Source organism: Lepidochelys kempii, chromosome 11 (assembly GCF_965140285.1).
Source record: "Lepidochelys kempii isolate rLepKem1 chromosome 11, rLepKem1.hap1, whole genome shotgun sequence".
In the NCBI taxonomy this organism is placed as follows: Eukaryota; Metazoa; Chordata; order Testudines; family Cheloniidae; genus Lepidochelys; species Lepidochelys kempii.
In genome coordinates, this window is record NC_136390.1 from 66,032,501 (window position 1) to 66,052,119 (window position 19,619).

General features: G+C 41.7%; 1 protein-coding gene across 6 annotated transcripts in view; it reads right to left on the reverse strand.

Annotated features, from left to right (window-relative positions):
• ERBB4 (erb-b2 receptor tyrosine kinase 4) overlaps positions 1 to 19,619 on the reverse strand; it is a 974,133-nt gene that overhangs the window by 292,320 nt on the left and 662,194 nt on the right. For all 6 annotated transcript variants that reach the window (XM_073306718.2, XM_073306716.2, XM_073306720.2 and 3 more), the window contains exon 4: positions 313 to 447. In XM_073306718.2, coding sequence (XP_073162819.1) covers positions 313 to 447 — 135 coding nt within the window. The remainder of the gene's footprint in view (positions 1 to 312; positions 448 to 19,619) is intronic.

Sequence of the window (19,619 nt, forward strand, 5' to 3'; positions counted from 1 at the left end):
GGGATTGTGACTTAAGGCAGAGAACAAGCAGCAGGAGCAAAGAAATCCTAACAATACATATCCTGTCTTCACACCAGCACTCTACTAATAAATAGGAAAGAAAAAAAATACAGAAAATATACACGTAAAAAAAAAATCACTTCTAGACAAAACACTTTTCCAAAGGAGTCAATGAATTTTTAAAGCACCAACAGTAAGGAAGGAGAATTTGCTAACAGTCTTTTAAAGCAGGATCCATGGAATACCTGGGACTGTATTTATATTATGTCATGATGTACTCATTACAAGGCTGGAAATAAAACCAATACTTACATCCGGAGCTGCCATTTGTTGGAACCAAAGTGAAGTTGGAAGCCCGTGGGTTACGCACGATATCCTGCCAATGAATGGTGTCGGCGTAGCAAAGAAACTTGTTCTGGCCAACGTATACCCCTCCATTCAGTATTTCTGTATCAAAGAAGAAGACGACAAATCCTTCAGCATTGAGATGTACAGCTGATTAAATATATTGCTTCTAGGGGTGGGGAAGGAACATTGATTTTAAATGTGAGTATTATGGCTAAAATCCCTTGTAACTCTCCGAAAATCGAAGAGCAAGCAGCTAGCAGAATTTGAAAACTGAAACCATCTATTTACACACAAAAGAGTCCTGACGAAGATAGCCACAGATTACAGTGCAAACTCTTCATACCAGTCATACAAAGGGATTTGACAGTCTCCAGATGAGTTTGTGGGAACAACACCTGCTGTTCTAGTCTACTTAGGAATGTACCCCTCATCTATTTGTGTGTGTGTGTGTGTAAATGTCCAAGATTTTGTTGAGATAAAATAATGAAATGATACGCTCTTCTAGTCTGAATCAGACACGCACAATCCCATGCTGTAAATGTAATTAAAAACATATGAACTAAATGGTCTTACTGGCAGTGGGAAGAAAGGAATTCTCTTATTTAGGACTGGTAGAATTTGGGGCATGTGTCATGACCATGGAAAAGCACTTTCTAGAATTACACTTCCATGCAGTCTATCTGAAAGGTTATCTTCATTCTATTCTCTACTGATAAGAGATGGTTCTGTGCAGGACTTGCCAACTGTCAGGTTAAATACTCTAGAGTCTTCTATGATAAAGGCCAGACTCTCACATGCACCTGAAATACAGTTGCGGAGAAAAGCTGTGTGTTTGTGTACCACACTTTGGCCTTATGGGCCAGGTTCTGGACCCCAGACACAGCTCCTCTGTTCTTCATCAGGTAACTGAGAATTCTCCTGACTGATACCACCACCACCACCCTTGCAGCCCTTAGCATAGCGGGTGTATGCAGGGGAGTGGAAATAGACAGAGTATTAGGATTGGGCCACATGTTATCCTGGGGGTAACAGAAATAGCTTCTCTCCTTTCAAGTGCATGTCTTCTCAACCATATATTTAATTTCTAATTATCAGCAACTACTTATTTTTTTTCCTATCTAAACTGTTTTATGATGAAAAATTGGGGGTTTTGACAAAAGGATTTTTTTGGTGTGAAAATATTGGCTTCAATTTTTCATTGAAAAACCAAAACACCCAAATCCAGAAACATTTTGATTTGGAAGATCAGTTCTCCCCATTCATCTCTATGGGCTGTGCTCCCCAACAGGACTGCCTCTCCTATGATGCGCCATGACCAGGGACTACCATTAAGGAGACCATGGTGCATAGTGAGAACTGCAGTCTCACTAGGGAGCCCAGTGTATAGAGTAGAATGGGATCATGAGGCACCCGGACTACAACTTCCATAAGGCACTGTGGCAGCATTTGCAAATCAAATCAAAATATTTCAGTTTCCAGACAAAATATTTTGGTTTTTGAATTTCTGGTGAAAAAAATGAAATTTTCCTTGGAGAATTTAGATAAAAACTGTTCTTTACACTTTTGTCAAAATTTTCCATGAAAAAAAGCTCAGTAAACACCATTGATTATATCCCCAAAAATATTTTGCATTCCCTTGAAGAAAGTCTCCTATTCTAGAAGAGTTGTCATCAGAAAATGTGACTTATCAGCTCCCAAAATTGAGTTTTGTAATTGAATCTGGTTCCGTAAAAGATTCTGCCCCTCCTGCTTTGTTCTTTTTCAGAACAAGTCAGTAAGATGAAACCCATCTGCTTTTATCCAAAATACACAGATCCACCTTGGAAAACTCTAGAAAACACGGAACTTGCAGCACAAGGCAAGGTAGGGCTCAGATGGCTTTTAAACCTCTTTGCACCATCCTGAATGGGCTGCTCCAGGGGGTAAAGTTGTCCTTGAAGTAACAGACAACCCTGAGAAGCTGTCTTAATGACCACAGCTTCTGTGGATGGCAGCCCAGGCCAGAATTTCTGCAGTGACATGTATGTGCTCCACCCCTGCTCTAAAATGCACCTTCTGTTACTGAGGACACCATGTATGCCAGGGCTTTCGATGGGGTCCTTGGTAGGGTGACCATATTTACCGAAGCAACATCTGGACACAGTGCAGGGCTGGTCTGAGCAATCTGGCATCCTGAGCCCCACCCTTACCCCACACAGGGCTGGCCTGAGCCACCTGGCATTGCTGCTTGCCCAAGCCCCATGCTACTAGGGACTGGGGCTGACTGCCCAAGCCCCGCACTGCCCTGGGCTGGCTGCCCGGGACTGGGGCTGACCGCCTGAGCCCCGGGCTGACTGCCCAAGACCCGCCACTCAGCACCTCATGTCACCACTAGCCTCCCCAAAGGCTCCTCTGCAACCCCCCTAGGAGGATGCAATCCACTTTTTTGACTAAACTGGGGTTTGTTCCACTTGCTTTTGCCAACTGATCAGAGCAACTTGCAACTGGGACAAATGCCCATTTTTGCCAAAAATGTGTGGACGTCGGGGACAGGGCTTAAAAAGGGGGACTGTCCCGGCCAAAACAGGACTTATGGTCACCTTAATCCTTGGGCAACATTCAGCTGTCCTCAGAAATCCTTCCCCAGCTTACAGTCCCCTGTACACTGGTCCAGTCCTTTCTCCTGGCCTAAAGGGGCCAGAGTGGGAGTGAGGATCTCACTTTAGGGGCCTGACAGCTGTAATGTTTCCTTGAACATAGGACCTGTAATTTACAGCAATGCAAGCAAGACAAAAACAGACAAGTAGACAGAAGAAGACAGACAGGAACCCTACAGACTTCCCCCGCCCCCTCTATGAAACACCTGAAGTTCCTGTTCCCTGAACGCTTTCTAGGAAATTAAAATAGGAGATAGCATAAAATGCACCGTGGGAGCTGTCATTCTAACTGCAGATAGGAGCTAATCCATGTACAAGACATATTAGAAAGTGATACTCACAATGGAAATGTACTTTAACCATAACTTCCTGAAATATAATCTTTGTTACCGTTTGTCCTCTTTGTTTCTAAAACATTTTTTGCTAATTTGTGATGTTATTAGTATCTAGTCATTACATAATTTCTGTGGCAAAGCTTACTTTTTGTTTAAGCATTCCTTATTTCTCTATCTCCTTAAAGATCTGATTTCTCAAATCTCAGTAGAGCAGGCTATTCTCCTCGAGGTAGAAGCAGCAGTAGCAGGATTTCTTTTCAAAACAATTTCTTTTCACCTTCCAGAAATCCTGTCGGTTCCACTGTTTCCCCTCTTGTTTTTCAGTGTTTCAAAGCACTGGACAAACTTTTAGCCATGTGACTCTCATTAAAGTTAATGAGAGCGGTGCAGCTAAAACCCCAGGAGACACTCCGTGTTACAGATGCAAGTCCCAGCAAAGAAAATGTGAAGGTTACTTATTAAGGGCATCTTAGAATGACATTAAGGGGTGCAATTGCTGCTAGGAGTGGCATCCTTCTTAAGGAGACATTAAAAGTAACTCTTGACTACTTTGGGGATGATTAAGGTTATTTGTAGTCTAGAGATCCAGAGCAAATCTTTAAAAACTTCTCAGGGGAATATTAACATCTACAAACACTAAGGAAATAAGACCCTGCATTTTTCACTACGAATATTAGGATTTACATACCATGTAAAGGAGATAGTCTCCATAAAATAACATGATTAAAGGGATCACATGCAAACTCGTCCTTCCTCCACATTAATCAGTTACCGGTATTGACATTTATTTCTAGGAAATCTTTGGTTTAAGAGCTTGTCTTTTCCACTGAAAAGGGGCTTAAAATGGCGACAATAATAACTATTTTGCACAGAAAGGAATCCAGATTAGAGGTAGACTACTGATCTGTCTGTATGATATTCTTATGATCCCTGACATATCCCACACAGCAGCTGCCAGCAATTCTGTCCCAAGAGAAAGGCAGGATTTAGCAGGACTTTTGAAAAAAATGATTAGCGACCATTTCTCCTTTTTATCCCATTGACATGGGATTAGCAAATCTGTCCCAAATCCTGATCCAAAAAATATTGTCTGACATACATTGAAGAATTGAAGAGCCACCTTCCTCTTCTGCTAATAATTTACAAATCGGTTTTAAATAGTGTTGCTATCAATTGATATATCTGACTATCCGCCAAAGGCATAATTTATTTATACATGCATTCACTTGACAATGCTTATTAAAAATGGTCTCAGTTAGCTCGATAGGAAACTTCTGTACATTCTGATACACTCAATAGCCCTCTACTCTAGTTTCAATGGGGCTACGTGCGGAGTAAGAAGCTACTAATTGTGAAAAAGGGTTTAAGAATCAGGTCCCTTTCCTGCAACTACAATAAATCACAAGTTGTCACTAATGTTAACTCAAGGTAAATGTAACAAGTTCTCTGACTTCTATTAGCCACCCTTAATTTCAATAATAAGCATTGCATTCATAGACTGGTAGACTTTAAGGTCAGAAGGGACCATTGTGATCAGCTGGTTTGACCTTCTGCTCATTGCAAGCCACAGAACCTCACCCACTCCTTGTCTGCTCTGGCCTTTCTTAGACCCTTCTACAGTCATTTACACTTGTGCAAGTTCAGGGCGATAGTGCTTTAGACCCACTGTGCACTGGTGCAAATAATGTGTTTGGTTTGTTTACATTTTGTATTGTGCTGGATGAAAGACTTGCCTTTAAAAAGTAAAGTTCAGCCTGCATAGCAATTAAAACCTGATTTCCCTCTGCACTGTAACCATACAAAACGGAAACCAAAACCAGGTGGGGCAAGTATGTGCTATGCATTTAATATTAGTTTGACTTTGTGTACTTGGGGCCAGAATTTTCAAAAGATCCCAGCACCCACCCAGATTTTCAAAAGAGCACAGCTCCCTGTTAAACTCCACGTTGAATGCTGAATGATTTTCAAAATCTGGCCATAGGTGCTACATAGGGAGCGGATGATTGCTTTGCACTTTGAAAATTTGGCCCCATGCATGATAGGCATGTATCACTGAACACAATGGAACAGAAATAAAGAATATTTTGCCATTACCACCAAGCTTTGAACTAGCTTCCAGCTAATGACCCAGATAATCTTTACTTGAAATTGTATAATTGAGATGGAAGACTGTCCGGGGTTTCTCGTTGATACGCAGCATCCGCATCCGTGAGCTTTTGACTATGCTTTGACTAGCCGTGAGCTTTTGAGCTTTGAATACAGAAGGTTACATCTCTCATTTTCATTATCAAACTGCCCCCATTTCCCCAATACAAATGTGACATTTCAATTTTACACAGTCCAACTCTTCTTAAATCATCTGTACAAAAACTTCAGATCTTGATTGATGATGGATGAGCTATTTTCTCCTAAACCACCCAGTTCTCATTACCCTTTAAAGACATAGCTTATTAATAATGGACCTGACGTGTGTTCCCGGTGGGCCATCAGCAATCCACTGTGGTAGTAGCTCAAAAGATTTGGTTTAAGGAGCAGGCATGAAATTTCCAGGCCAAAGCCATTCTGGAGTTGATGTATTCAGCTTCCTGGATGAAATATGACAAGGTTGTAAGAGTAATACAGATATGACAACAGATTGGTGGGTGATAATGGGGAGATGTGGCAATGTCAGCATCCGGAGAAGTATCAACAACCGTAATGGATGCTGACCTTGAAAATTAAGGACAGACAGCCTCAGTCTGGAATATCTAATCTTGCATGATATACTGTGAAACAGAGCTTTTGTTTGGTTTCCAGAGAAAAGTCTTAGGAGGTATAAGATGGTCTCCAGTTTTGTTTCTGAAATTCAGATTTGCAATCTCTCTTCTGACTGGTTACAGTGGATGTTTGACGACATCCTTGCACCCGGTTGAATACTTATCGTTCTCCACTCCTTAAAAATAAAATGCTAACAAAAACATGGTATCTCTCTCTCTCTCTCTTTCCCTGCCCTCTGGTTTGATAAATCCCAAGGTAGAACTTTAATTTTTAATTCGGAGTTGTAATATCACTTTCAGATCCAATGGAGAAAATATTTAGGGACAGATTCGGCTCTCAGAAAGGCGCACACAGCGTCCATTTGAAATAGGAGTGAAAGCTGTCAGAGTTGCTCAGAGTTAAGGATACCTTATGGGATCTGAAAATACCTTGCTGCCTTAATCTGCACAGGAAATTGGGAGAAGTAGAACATCAGTGATTGTGCTGTAGACAGGCCATTTATGACTGTTCAAGAGAAGAGCCTTTCTTGTGTTGCTTGAACAGATGGATAAGAAGAGAGGTCCTTGCCCCAGAGAACTTGCAGTCTAAACAATGTGCAAAGATGGGGGAAAGGATGCAACAGAAGCCTTTTCCTTCACCTACTGTTCTGTTTTATTTTTTTTGTTAGAATGATAATATGTGCTTTTTTATAAGAGCTTTTTCCTTCATACTTCTGCCTTATTCTACAATGAAGTCACAATCCTGGTTGCTCACATCACAACTGCCATTCCATGGTAAAGACTAAAGCTGGTCAAACTATTCATTACAAATAATATTTGATGGATTTACCCACTTTTGGTAATTAGCAAACCAGTTATAAACTGATCCTGATGTTCTAATCTGCTCATTTTTCAGAAATATTCTCTGCATGAGACATTTTTGTAGATGGATGGATGGATGGATGGATTGTCTGTGAACTGTTTGCTTTAGCTATGAGTTACTAATGTTCTGTGATAGGTTACCTAAGTCACATGGTAAGAGTTCTGCTCCATTACTGGCTGATTGAAACTTTTTAAGGAGCAGATATTATGGGTTGCTCATTTCTGGTCTGACATTCTGGGTGAATAATCATTCCTAAAATATTAGAGATTCATAAATATGTGTTTTTCTTCAAACGACTGGCAGCTTTCCAAATAACGTGGACAGTGTCCCTATGACTCATAACAAACTGGACTTGGTGCTTTATTTTAAGAAAATATGGGAGTGACAGGATTTTCCTTTTTTTTTTTTTTTAACCCGTCAAGTAGCTCTAGTAATGATGATAAAATTTTTGCATTCACTTCAGAATCAAGTGGCAAGAGTAGGTGGGGCTATTCTCTGTTCTCAGAACCTGTTGCAGCCTTTATGCTGGAGTGGAAGATGGTGTTCTTTTTAGAGCCAAATCTCAGGGCAGATTTTCAAATGTAGTCAACAGGACTTGTGCTTCAGAATCCTTTATCCCACTTTGTAAATCTCCCCTGTGGAAACTTTGAAGCTGACATTTACCCAGTGTATTGGGTATTTCAGGCAGCAGCAGCAGACCGAGCGTAGAGTGCTCTACCTTCTATATTAGGCAGAGATGCAATGATTAGACACTAATAACTTTCCAAATTTGCAAAAAAGATTTTAAAAGCAAAGAGGACAAAAGCTAAAAATGATTATATTTAAGTAAATGATATTTAAAATACATTCCCATTGTGAACATCTCTTTCCAGTGCTTCTTGAACGGCGATTAGCTCCTATCTGCACAGTTAAAGGGCATAAAATGCACTAAGGGAGCTGTCATTCCATTTTCTACTCTCATCTCCCAGAAAGAGTTCACTGAAAAGGAACTTCAGGTGTTTCATATGGAGGCGGAAAAAAAATCCATCATTATTTTATTTTATTTTTTGGTCTACCTTTCTCTGCCAACTTGTTTTTATAATCTGGGATCTCTGCCTTTTTCCTTTTGTTTATTGTTTAACATTATCTCTTGCTTTCAGTGCAGTAAATTAAAATTAGATGTTGACTTTATGATGATGAGTTCATTATACTGTAACTCTATTGCATATTGATCACATTTGTGCTTCATTTGCTTAACACATATCAGGGTTTATTAGGTCTTTTCAAGTATTGTTCCTGGGAAAAGAGCAGCAGGAAGCAAATCGCATTGGGGCCAGATGCTGAGCCAATGTAAATCAAATGCAGTTCTACAGATGTCAATGGAGTTGGGCTGATTTGCACCAACTGAGGACCTGGCCCAAGAGGAGAAAGAAGAGACAAACTGACAAGGAGGAATGAGTGTGGATTCAACAGAAAGGAAGGAGGAGAGCAAAAGTATTTGAAAGAGAAAACTAACCTCGGAACTTGCATTAGTTTTCTTATATTTAAAGGCCAGATTCTGAGATCCTTTGTCCAGTTCACTAGTGCCTTCCTTCATGAGTGACCTTGTTAACTTCAATGAGATAATCCTTGGACAGAGAGACTATTCATTGGGAAATAAGGGTATAAGGGTCATGGCAATGAAGAGTTAGCGCAAATAACTGGAGACAACAGAAGCAGCTAAATTAAGCAAATAAAGCCAAAAAGACCCTACCTATTATCATCTTGTTCTGAGCAACAGGACTTAAGAGCATGATTAAAAGTAAAATCCTCGCATAGTCTCTCTTGTTATAGTTTATCTCATCTGGGGGTTTTGTTGCTGTTGCTGAACTTGCATTATTGTGACTTACAGTAAATCAGTGGATTCCTTCCTAAAGGAAGTGTGAGAACTTAATTTGGAGGTGACTGTTTCTTTAATCTCCTCCTTCCTTTTGCTAGCCTGCTGCACACTCCCACTTTCCATGGTGCTGCTCTCACACTTTCCATCAAAATCTAAAAGAAAACCGGTCTGCATTGCTGCCTTTCTTCACTGGTATCCAAGTGAGTTGGGATCATTTTCATGTTAGGCAGGTCACTCAATCACTCAGTTTCCCTATGATAAACGAGAAGACTAAGAGCTTAGCTAGCTCACAGGTGTGTTATTGAAGCCAAATTCATTAAAGCAAGGTACCTTGGAGTTCTTGAATGGAAAGTGCTCCAAAAGTGTCAAGTATTAATTATTATCATCATCATTATTATTGACAACAATCCACTGCTGCCCAGTTCACCTCACTCTCATCTCTCTGATCTCCAGGTGGACCAAAACTCAGCCGCTAAAATCTTTTCCCTTCCATTCTGACCGTGTCTTCCCACTCCACGTAATCTGCTTTGATCTGGTAACTGATGGACCAACTCTACAAGTTCAACTCAACTCCACATTCCCCACTTTCACAAGGCATGGGTACTGCAGGAGAAAAGTTATGTGATCATGTAATTACAGACTGCATTATAACGTAGACACATGGGGACCTGAATTAAGGTTGCACTGGCAACCTCAATTCTGGCATTTTCAAACTTCTGAGTGCTTCATTTTACAATCTTAACATTCTTTTAACGTGGTTTCTTAGAATGGAATACACGTATACACCACCATAAGAAGGATTAATCGTAATAGTCATAAGCACAATGGAAATGTTTATCTTTAACAACTTATCTTCCTGCTTTCATAAAGGCATTTTCCATTTTTATTGTGCAATTTCAGTAACAAATAGAATCGAACATAGAAAAAGCAAAGGAAATAAATACGTCTTATTTTCATGTGTGTGACATGTTGTAAAATAAGTGATAAAGTATTTGTCACACAGAATCTGTATCTGTGTCACTGTTCAGACTCCCATGCTGGGGATATACAGACTTCCACCCCCTGCTGCTTCAGGAATGAAAGAATCGCTGCCCCTTTGGTCTCAAAATCTTTTGACTTCTGTTTTAAAAAAAAATGAAATCAAATTATTCAAGTGATAATGAGTCTCCAATAAAGTGTCTGTGGATGGTACCAAGTGTCTGTGGATGGTACCACTTTAAAGGCTGATGCCAATAAGAGACATGCGTATCTGAATAAGAAGGGCAATATTGCTCCAACAGTCAGAGACAAATGGTCGGTTTGTTTATAACACCTGTTTAAAGATTTCATGTGAGGGCAGGATCATCGGCTGGTGTGTTTGCACTAAGGTAAGAAGCTTGTTCTAGGGAATAATTAGGTGGATTCTGTTGTCTCGCAGATGCAAACAGCTTGTTATTTCACCTGTATATAAGAAAGATGACAGAGGGAGCGGACCTAGGGTGTGGGCTGAGAAGTCAAGAGGAAGGAACCTTAAGCACATCTTATTTTTCTTTTCTTTGCTGGAAGGGGGCAATTTGGGACACTTCATCATGTGTGAACTGTGACCATAGAGCAGGGGCAGGTGCTCACAGTCACCGGTAAATATCTCACCCAAACGACAACACAGCAGTTTGTTCCTTCCTAATAATTCCTCTTCTAACACACGATTATTTGACTGTGCTCCTCTTAGAGACGCGCGAGCAATAGCAAAATTGCTTCAGCAAATTGCTGAAAAGGATTTCAGTGACAAAAAACACAGCTGTGGCCCTCTGAACATCTCACAGCTGATAAATCTGTTGAATTTCAAGTGTGTCGCTTCCCTAATCCCCTTCTCTGCTCTCATTCAGCTACTCCCTTTTGGCTGAGCACCGGTAGGACAGCAGGAAGAGGGGAAGAGGAAATGAAGCTTGCCTGCTCAAAGAGCACTGCTGATTGACTAAGGGAAGGAACTGCAGTGGAATCATCCCTCCTCCCAAAATCCCCACTGGAAGCCAGCAGGTCTGTGAGCTGGCTTGACAGAGGGACCATAGGGTGTGTCACAATGAGACCTCCCAGAACTGGGAGTAGTTGCTCCTGTCTATTAACAGCTCACGAAAGCTTATGCTCAAATAAATTGGTTAGTCTCTAAGGTGCCACAAGTCCTCCTTTTCTTTTTGCGGATACAGACTAACGCGGCTGCTACTCTGAAAAAAGTTCTCAGGTGATAATCCTGCCGGGCACTACCCAGTATTTCTATGAGCCCACTGTCCAAAGTAGCTAATCCAGTCTGCCCCTGGCAGTCTCCTTTCACGTGATCGGGGCTCCTGGTGCCAAGTGTCCTAGAACACCATTCAATAAAAGATACATGGGATTTGTCGTTACACGTTCTGCTTCCCACTCCATGGGACATTTAACATTCTTCACTCTTGAACTGCCAGGTCTGACTCAAAGCAGAGTGATACAGCATTACTGCAGCAAGAGCTTTCTGGTCTGTCAGACAGATCAGCTCCAGACAGGTGCTGAAGTAAGCGGCAAGAAGATAATCCTTTTTGTCCTCTTACGTTGGATCCAGGCCCAATTTCTTCCATAGCTTGTCTGCTGTTGGTTCTGTGATTACAGCTTCTCTCCAGAGGATGTAGAATATTAATTCAGTGTGTGGCTTACATCATTAAGCATGGGTGGCCAGTGGAGGGAATTCTGATACTGCTCCCCTGTGATTGCAGGCGGCATCAGTTAGCTGCTATCACACCTGCAGACTCTACAAGCGTCCTCTAGACATGTCCTTCCAGGAGCAAGCAGCAGACCAAAGCCACAAACATGACAAAAGGCACTTAGAAACAGTTCCATGCCCACTGCTCCCAGCTGTGTTACTAACTAGGGACAAGGAGTGCCCCATAGCTCTTTGCATGGGTGCACTGGAGAGAAGCCTTGTAATCCCAACCACATGGTGCACCTCCATAGACTAGGGTATGTTACCACTCACTAGGTAGTCACATCTTATGACAGCAGGACTTGTCAATATTTTCTGTCTCCCACTGCCCTGTTAGGGACCCATCCCATCCTTGTCCTCCAGAGACCCTTCCGTGAGTGGACAGACTGAACCCCTACTTGACAACAGTCAACATTGTTTGCAGAAGAGGGTCAAGGCCACGGAGTAAGCATCCAATTGCAGGACAGGAAGGGTAGCGACCAGGCCTTGCTGAGATGTCTAATAGAGAGGAGGCCTGGGAGCCAAAGTGAACTTCTAAGCAAACCAGTTGGGTTAGTTCATTGCAAACCAAACTTTAGACTGTGAGTTCCTCATCCACACAGACCAAACCCAGGAGGACTCTCCAATAGTTTTCTCAGAATTCTAGTGGTACTCCTGCCCTCTTGCAGTATTTTTATTCTCTAGGCTAACACATTGCTATGCTGCCAGTCTGGCCACAACTTTGCCTTAAATGCTTTCCCTTGTCAGGCCATTTGCTATGTAATATTTTGATCAAACCCTTCAATGGTTCATGTCTGCCAGTAGCAGCTCTCAATTTATCTCACCCAACTGCAGAGATACGTACCTGTGAGACTTCCTTGCTCTTCTAGCATTGGCTCTTTATGTGCGGTGTCTTGAGAGTAAATGTAGCATGACAGTTTGCCACGGCTACTTCCTTTCCTGGAGAATTTTTCCACTTGAAAGTCAAACGACTCTAGTATCAGCAGCATCCTCTACAGATATTTTTTTTGGGGGGAAAAGGGGGCTGCTGGGATAGGGAGGTGGCATCTGAATGCAGTGGCTTTCCCAGTACACTATCTAGAAGCTAGCGATCTGATATTATTGGGACTTTATGTCTTTACAATCAATGACAAATTCTATGGTAAGCAGTTCTCATATGAGTCTTGGCTAATGCATTTGACACAAAGGCCAATGGCCTTTTATCTTGGAGCAGAACTGCCCCATGTCCATCCAACAAGGCAACAACACGGAGAAACTCCTTGTCCTTATCAAATAAAACCCCCCTAAGAACTGGATCTAATGACAATATCCTTCATTCTCTGAAAAGCTATACAACTTGATTGTCCCAGCTCCATGGAACCTCTTTCTTTACAAACTGTCGTAATGTAGCTGTAGCCTGGGATAACCCTGCACCAGTGCTACCGTTGATTCCAGATGTGTTTCAGTATAGGCATTGGCCTACTGGCTTGTATTTGCGATGGATCAAGTTTAATGTCAACTTTTGTAAATGAATGACCTAATAAGCTACTGGCTGGACTCCAAAGTGGAGTCCATCTGCACTGAATTTGAAATATCTTACATACGTTCCCTTTAAATAAGATATCACATTTCCTTTATATGTTGTTAGCCATGCTTGAGAGACAACATCAACTATTAGAACAGGATTTCCAGTGAAGACTTTTTAAGGCTTGATGGGCTTGTGCCTTTCACTTGAAAATGTCCTGTATTGAAACTATCTGACAGCCTACAAAACCTCCCTCTGCTCTCTGGCAAATTGAATATTATGAAATAGCTGCTTTTTCATCCAATAGGAGTTGATCTTACCATGATGGGGGCTATAGAGATCGATAAAAAGAGTGATTGGAAACTGAATAATGTGGATGTAAGCATAGTAATCAGTAATGTTCATAAGAACATAAGAACTGCCATACTGGGTCAGACCAAAGGTCCATTTTGCCCAGTATCCTGTCTTCTGACAGTGGCCAATCCCAGGTGCCCCAGAGGGAATGAACAGAACAGGGAATCATCAAGTGATCCATCCCCTGTCGCCCATTCCCAGCTTCTGGCAAACAGAGGCTAGGCACACCATCCCTGTCCACCCTGGCTAATAGCCATTGATGGACCTATCCTCCTTGAAATTATTTAGTTCTTTTTTTAACCCTGTTATAGTCTTGGCCTTCACAACATCCTCTAGCATGGAAATCCACAGGCTGACTGTGCGTTGTGTGAAAAAATACTTCCTTTTGTTTGTTTTAAACCTGCTGCCTATTAATTTCATTTGGTGGCCCCCAGTTCTTGTGTTATGAGATAGAGTAAATAAAACTTTCTTATTTACTTTCTCCATGCCAGTCACGATTTTATAGATCTCTATCATATCCCCCTTTAGTCATCTCTTTTCCAAGCTGAAAAGTCCCAGTCTTATTAATATCTCCTCATACGGCAGCCATTTCATACTCCCAATCATTTTTGTTACCCTTTTCTGAACCTTTTCCAATTCCAATATATCTTTTTGTGATGGGGTGACCACATCTGCATGGAGTATTCAAGATGTGGGCGTACCATGGATTTATATAAAGGCAATATGATATTTTCTGTTCTATTATCTATCGCTTTCTTAATGATGCCCAACATTCTGTTCACTTTTTTGACTGCCGCTGCACATTCAGTGGATGTTTTCAGAGAACTATCCACAATGACTCCAAGATCTCGTTCTTGAGTGGTAACAGCCAATTTAGACCCCATCATTTTCCATGTATAGCTGGGATTATGTTTTCCAATGTGAATTACTTTGCATTTATCAACATTGAATTTCATCTGCCATTTTGTTCCCCAGTCACCTAGTTCTGAGAGGTCCTTTTGTAGCTCTTCGCAGTCTGTCTGGGACTTAACTATCTTGTTAATTTTGCCACCTCACCATTTACCCCTTTTTCTAGATCATTTATGAATATGTTAAATAGGACTGGGCCCAGTACAGATCCCTGGGGGACACCACTATTTACCTCTCTACATTCTGAAAACTGGCCATTTATTCCTATCCTTTGTTTTCTATCTTTTAACCAGTTACCAGTCCATGAGAGAACCTTCCCTCTTATTCCATGACTGCTTACTTTGCTTAAAAGCCTTTAATGGGGGACCCTGTCAAAGGCTTTCTGAACATCTAAATACACTATATCCACTGGATCCTCCTTGTCCACATGCTTATTGACCCCTCAAATAATTCTAGTAGATTTGTGAGGCATGATTTCCCTTTACAAAAAACATGTTGACTATTCCCCCAACTAATTATATTCATCTAGGTGTCTGATAATTCTGTTCTTTAATATAGTTTCAACCAATTTGCCCAGTACTGAAGTCAGACTTACCAGTCTGTAATTGCATAGGTCTCCCCTGGAGCCCTTTTTAAAAATTGGTGTCACATTAGCTATCCTCCAGTCAGTAGGTAAAGAAGCTGATTTAAATGATAGGTTACAGACAACAGTTAGTAGTCCTGCAATTTCATATTTGAGTTCCTTCAGAATTCTTGGGTGAATACCATCTGGTCCTGGTGACTTATTACTGTTCAGTTTATCAATTTGTTCCAAAAACTCCTCTAATGACACTTTGTTTATAGCTAAAAGTCTCTTTCGTTTTTTTTTTCTTCTTCTTTAATAACTGCTACTATGCATTGGTTTTTCTGTTCCTAGTTTTTGTATGAATTGTAATTCAGCTTTCAATCCTGGTAGAACTGTCAGTAGAATTTGCCTTGGTGCATGTACTATACTGCTGGGTGATGATTCTTGTGCAAATGTATATGGTACTCACTAATCCTAGAAACTTGTTAGCATTCTGTTACAACATATTTTTAGCTAACCCATTTCCTTCTGTTCAAAATTACTTCAATTATGCCCAATTTTTTGCTTCTTTTATAACTTAGTATTGAAGCAGAATAAACACTGGCATAAAATTGCTGTAAGATCAATGTCTTGTCTAGCAAACAATACTGCCGACTTTTTTTTTTTAAAACACGGCCTACCACATTTTGGACAGTCTCCCATTCTAACTTGTTTCTGACCAATACCAGTGCAACCTTGCTTGTGCCACTGAGTGCTTTCCTCCCTATATTTAGTTGCAGAACACACTTTATGCCCGGACTAGGAGCTGTATCTTGTAATATTACCACCACTATGCAATTAAATCTGTTCCAAACAGATTCATCTGTAGAGAAACAGTGCCCTTGTCCATACTTCTGGTTAAGCTGGATTCAGCACTGATTAAACTACATCCATTCCAGACATTCTTCTAGAATATTTTTACAGTATAGGGTAGACAATGCTAGAAAGAGTGGGCTTGAAAGACATTAGGGGGAAGATGAAGTAGGCTGGAAAGCGCATGTTTGAGGTGGGCTGGATGTGAGATAAGAATGGAGGATGAATGACCAGCCAAGAAACTATGGGAGGAAGAGGAGAGCAAGAAAGGACATGGAAGACCTAGAGTACTATGGAAAAACTCTGTGAAGAGAAAAGGATTGGAACTCCAAGACATCAGAACGTGTGCCGTGGACCAGAAAGAATGATGAAGATTCATGGGCACCTCTGACCCCATGGAAATAGGAAAAGGAGTCAAGAAGTGAAGAGAAGTGAGACAAAGTTAGAAAGAGTTAATGCCTAGAACCACCAGGACTAGTCCCCACTTTGTAAGGAGATAAAGGCTGAGAGTTTCTGCAGTGAATGGACAAATGAGAAGCAGGACCCAGGAAGAGGCAATGTGATGAAAGCAAGGAGAGGAATTAGACAAAAGCAGCTGCTTGCACGTCCGCAGGGCTGAACTCAGTCATGTTAGCCAGCATCTCTGCAAGTTGAAATGACTGTAGCTTTTTTTGCCCTCTCTTTTTAAGGTAAATGGAACTTGGAACGCATTTGGTAAATAAGTACATTATGCTCGAAAATATCCTGGGTATATGTTGTCAATTTCTGTCCCAGTGAGAAATTGCTAGGCCCCAAAATTGGTTACCAGTGGGTAACAGGACAGGACCATTTAGATGACAAAAATAGATAAATAACATGCTCTGGGTTATTTTTCCTCACTTGGTTTAATAGACTTTCTTCCTCTTGTGCTTCAAAAGTTCTATTCAAAATGGCCTATGAAGTCAACTTAAGCCAGCAGTACTAGTATAGCCTGTTAGTCGCGGTCTTCAAAGCTTACAAAAGATTTGCTTGTTGGCTACAGGGTTAATTAGCAGATAGAAAAGATGTTGTTTTTTTTTTACAAAGGACTGAGGTGGGGAAGAGAAGAAAACTCTTGGAAAGTCAAATCTCATGAAGGCCAGTTAGTTGAGTGCCTCCGGGCAAACTCCCGACACTAAAAATTCAATTAATTTAGCAGTTCTTAGCTTCACAAGATTTCTAATTGCAGACAAGATAATATAATAAGAAGTGATCCCAAAGTGTAAAAACTAAAAAAAAACCCAAAACTGCGTGTTTGCCAGGGGATTCCTCAGGCACAGAACAACTTTACAGACTTTCCAGCTTTCAAAAGTTCAATTGTTTATATATTTTATTCATTTATTCCCTCAGCTTCATCAGGATGCATCCAGTTGGTATTCTATTCAAGGTAGTCACAGAATACTGATGCTGGAAGGACCATATGCACCAAGCTACTGTTAATCCATATCCACAATACTTTGAATCAAAAATGCACTTTAAAAAGGCCATTTACTATCTTCCCAGAAGGCAGCTGAGCTGCTGCAGCTTTGGGACTGGTCAGAAGATGTTGAAATGGGCAAAGCTGGGCCCCTCCCTCCAAGAAGGGAACCATTTTCTGTAGGCCCAAGACACATGGCTTTCTAGCCCTGATGGGAGAGAGGGAGTCTCCTGGGAGCCATAAATTGGATCTCACCTGCTTCGATCGAGAGCAGCCATTTTCTTTGTGCACTCCACAACTCCACATGAGGACTTCTACCCACGCTCTCCAATGGATGCTCAGCATGCTCTGCACATGACCATTAATCTAATGAGTACTGGAGCTGCTGATTGACAGAGGTCACATTGGATGAAAGGGTGAAGGAGATGTAAGGCACTATAATCTCCCGCCATCAAAGGGGGCAGAGTTAAGGGGGTGAGGAATGTCACTTTCAAGCTGCATTTCTTTTTTTGTGTCCGTGTTTTTTTCATTCCCCTTGTAAGCGATAAGTAAAGAGACTTTCCCTCCACATTTCTCTGTTTTGCAATATTTGTGTTTTGAGACTCAACCACTTAGAGAGCGATTCTGCCCCATGATCCGCCTGCACATAGTGCCTGTAAAAAAACCTTCAAAGGGCCAAGGGAGAATTCCCCTGTGCAGGTACTGCCTTGGAACATCGCTCCTCCAGCTCAAACCCCCTGCCTTGGGAATCATTGCAGAGGTGTGACAGGTTGCCTCCAGGAAGCGTGGCAGAGTCTGATCTTGGTGTTCTGCAAAGGCACAAGTAGCACAGGGCCTGCAACCTTAGCTCTCCATTAGCAAAGCTTTTCACATGCTGGGAGAGAGAAGCACTGCATGACGAGGCCCTACGCTGTCCCATGGTGTGACACAAGGCAATTCAACGCAAAGGCATTTCTGAAGTACATATTGTTTCAGCAGACCTCTCTCCGTATTCCAAATTTCAGCCATACTAAAATGCCCAAAGTCAATTTAAAGCCTCAGTGGTGTTATGGTTCCTCTCCTTCTAGGAGTCATTTTTCCTGGTGTGAATAATATTTTCTAGTTAGTGACTGCGGCTCACTCTGCACATCGTCCGTCTGTCACAGTTTCCTTCCAACTCAATTGCCATCCTGCAGTTCGATAGATCACGCACACAGGCACCATCTTGCAATGCCCATTACTTTTCCTTGTGTGCCAGTTTTAAATGTTTGCGTTTGGTTTTCATTCTCAGCCCAATTGCTGCTTCCCGGTGGAGTTAGTGATTGACTAAAGCAGTAAAAAGTTGGGTTTTTTTTAAATCAACAGGGTGAGTTGAGGAGAAATTCTGCAGACAGTTTAAGCAATGCTTGCATTTTCTAAGGTCCAAATGATCATTGGATACAGAGATCAAAGCACATTCCGGGAGGGAGCAGTGCAGAAGAGGGGAAAAGTAACTTCTAGGCATCCTTATTCTCAGCACTTCTCACCCTACAGAGGCCTCTTGCTGGGGATTGGGCTCTGTAGTTGGGGAAGGAGAAGGAGATGGCCAGAGGTGAGAAGTTTAGTAATAGCCACTCCTCAGGTTCATCCCTCTTCCTCACATCCACATCACATAATGCTGATGCTGTCTCAATTATCACAGGCACCGTCCTCAGCCACAACATGAACGCAGAGGAGAGGATGCCACTGGCTGCCAGCTAGTAGCTGGAGAGGTGCAAAGTAGTCAGAGTGTGTGGGGAGGGGGGCCACAGGGCCTTGGTGGTTTCCTGAGAGATGTGTGGATCACGTGGATCCATTGGTTTGGGTAGTCAAAATGTAGCTACCTACTCCAGGCTGACACAAAGCACACACCACCGACAAAAATATTAGAAGGAAACACCACGAATTTAAACCCCTCAAAAGTTTCCTACCCTTTACATCTAAGTAACTCACACAGGAGACAATATAGTCCAGGGGGAGTTTCATTAAGTTCAGTGCAGGATGTCAATTTCCTACATCTGAAGTAATAATCAGTAGCTGGCTTAAAAGAGGGATGCATTTGTCTCAGGTACAGTATGTGCTGTGTTTGATGTTACAATCCAGTTGGCTGAGTTCTCTCTAACACTGCCCCAAACCCTGTGTAACATACAGCATTTTGACAACCACATTTCATTCGGGAGTCCACTCGTCCTTCACCTCTTTGGCACGGCAGACAGCGATCTGAAGCTCTGGCAGCTTTTCATCTGCAACTGACTCTCAGCTGGCACAGCAGAGATTTGAACTCACATCCTTTCAAAGGGCAGAAATGGCATGCTAGACTAGCATCCCGCATTGTAAAGTAAAGCTACCATATAGCACTATATATGGCTAAGGTTTCTTTAGGGGTCATGGAGAAATCATATATGAGGAAAACACGCACACACAAACGAATATATCAGAAGGCAGGAAGAGAATAGAGGCACACACATTTACAGAAAAATTTCTTATGATGCTTTAAAAGA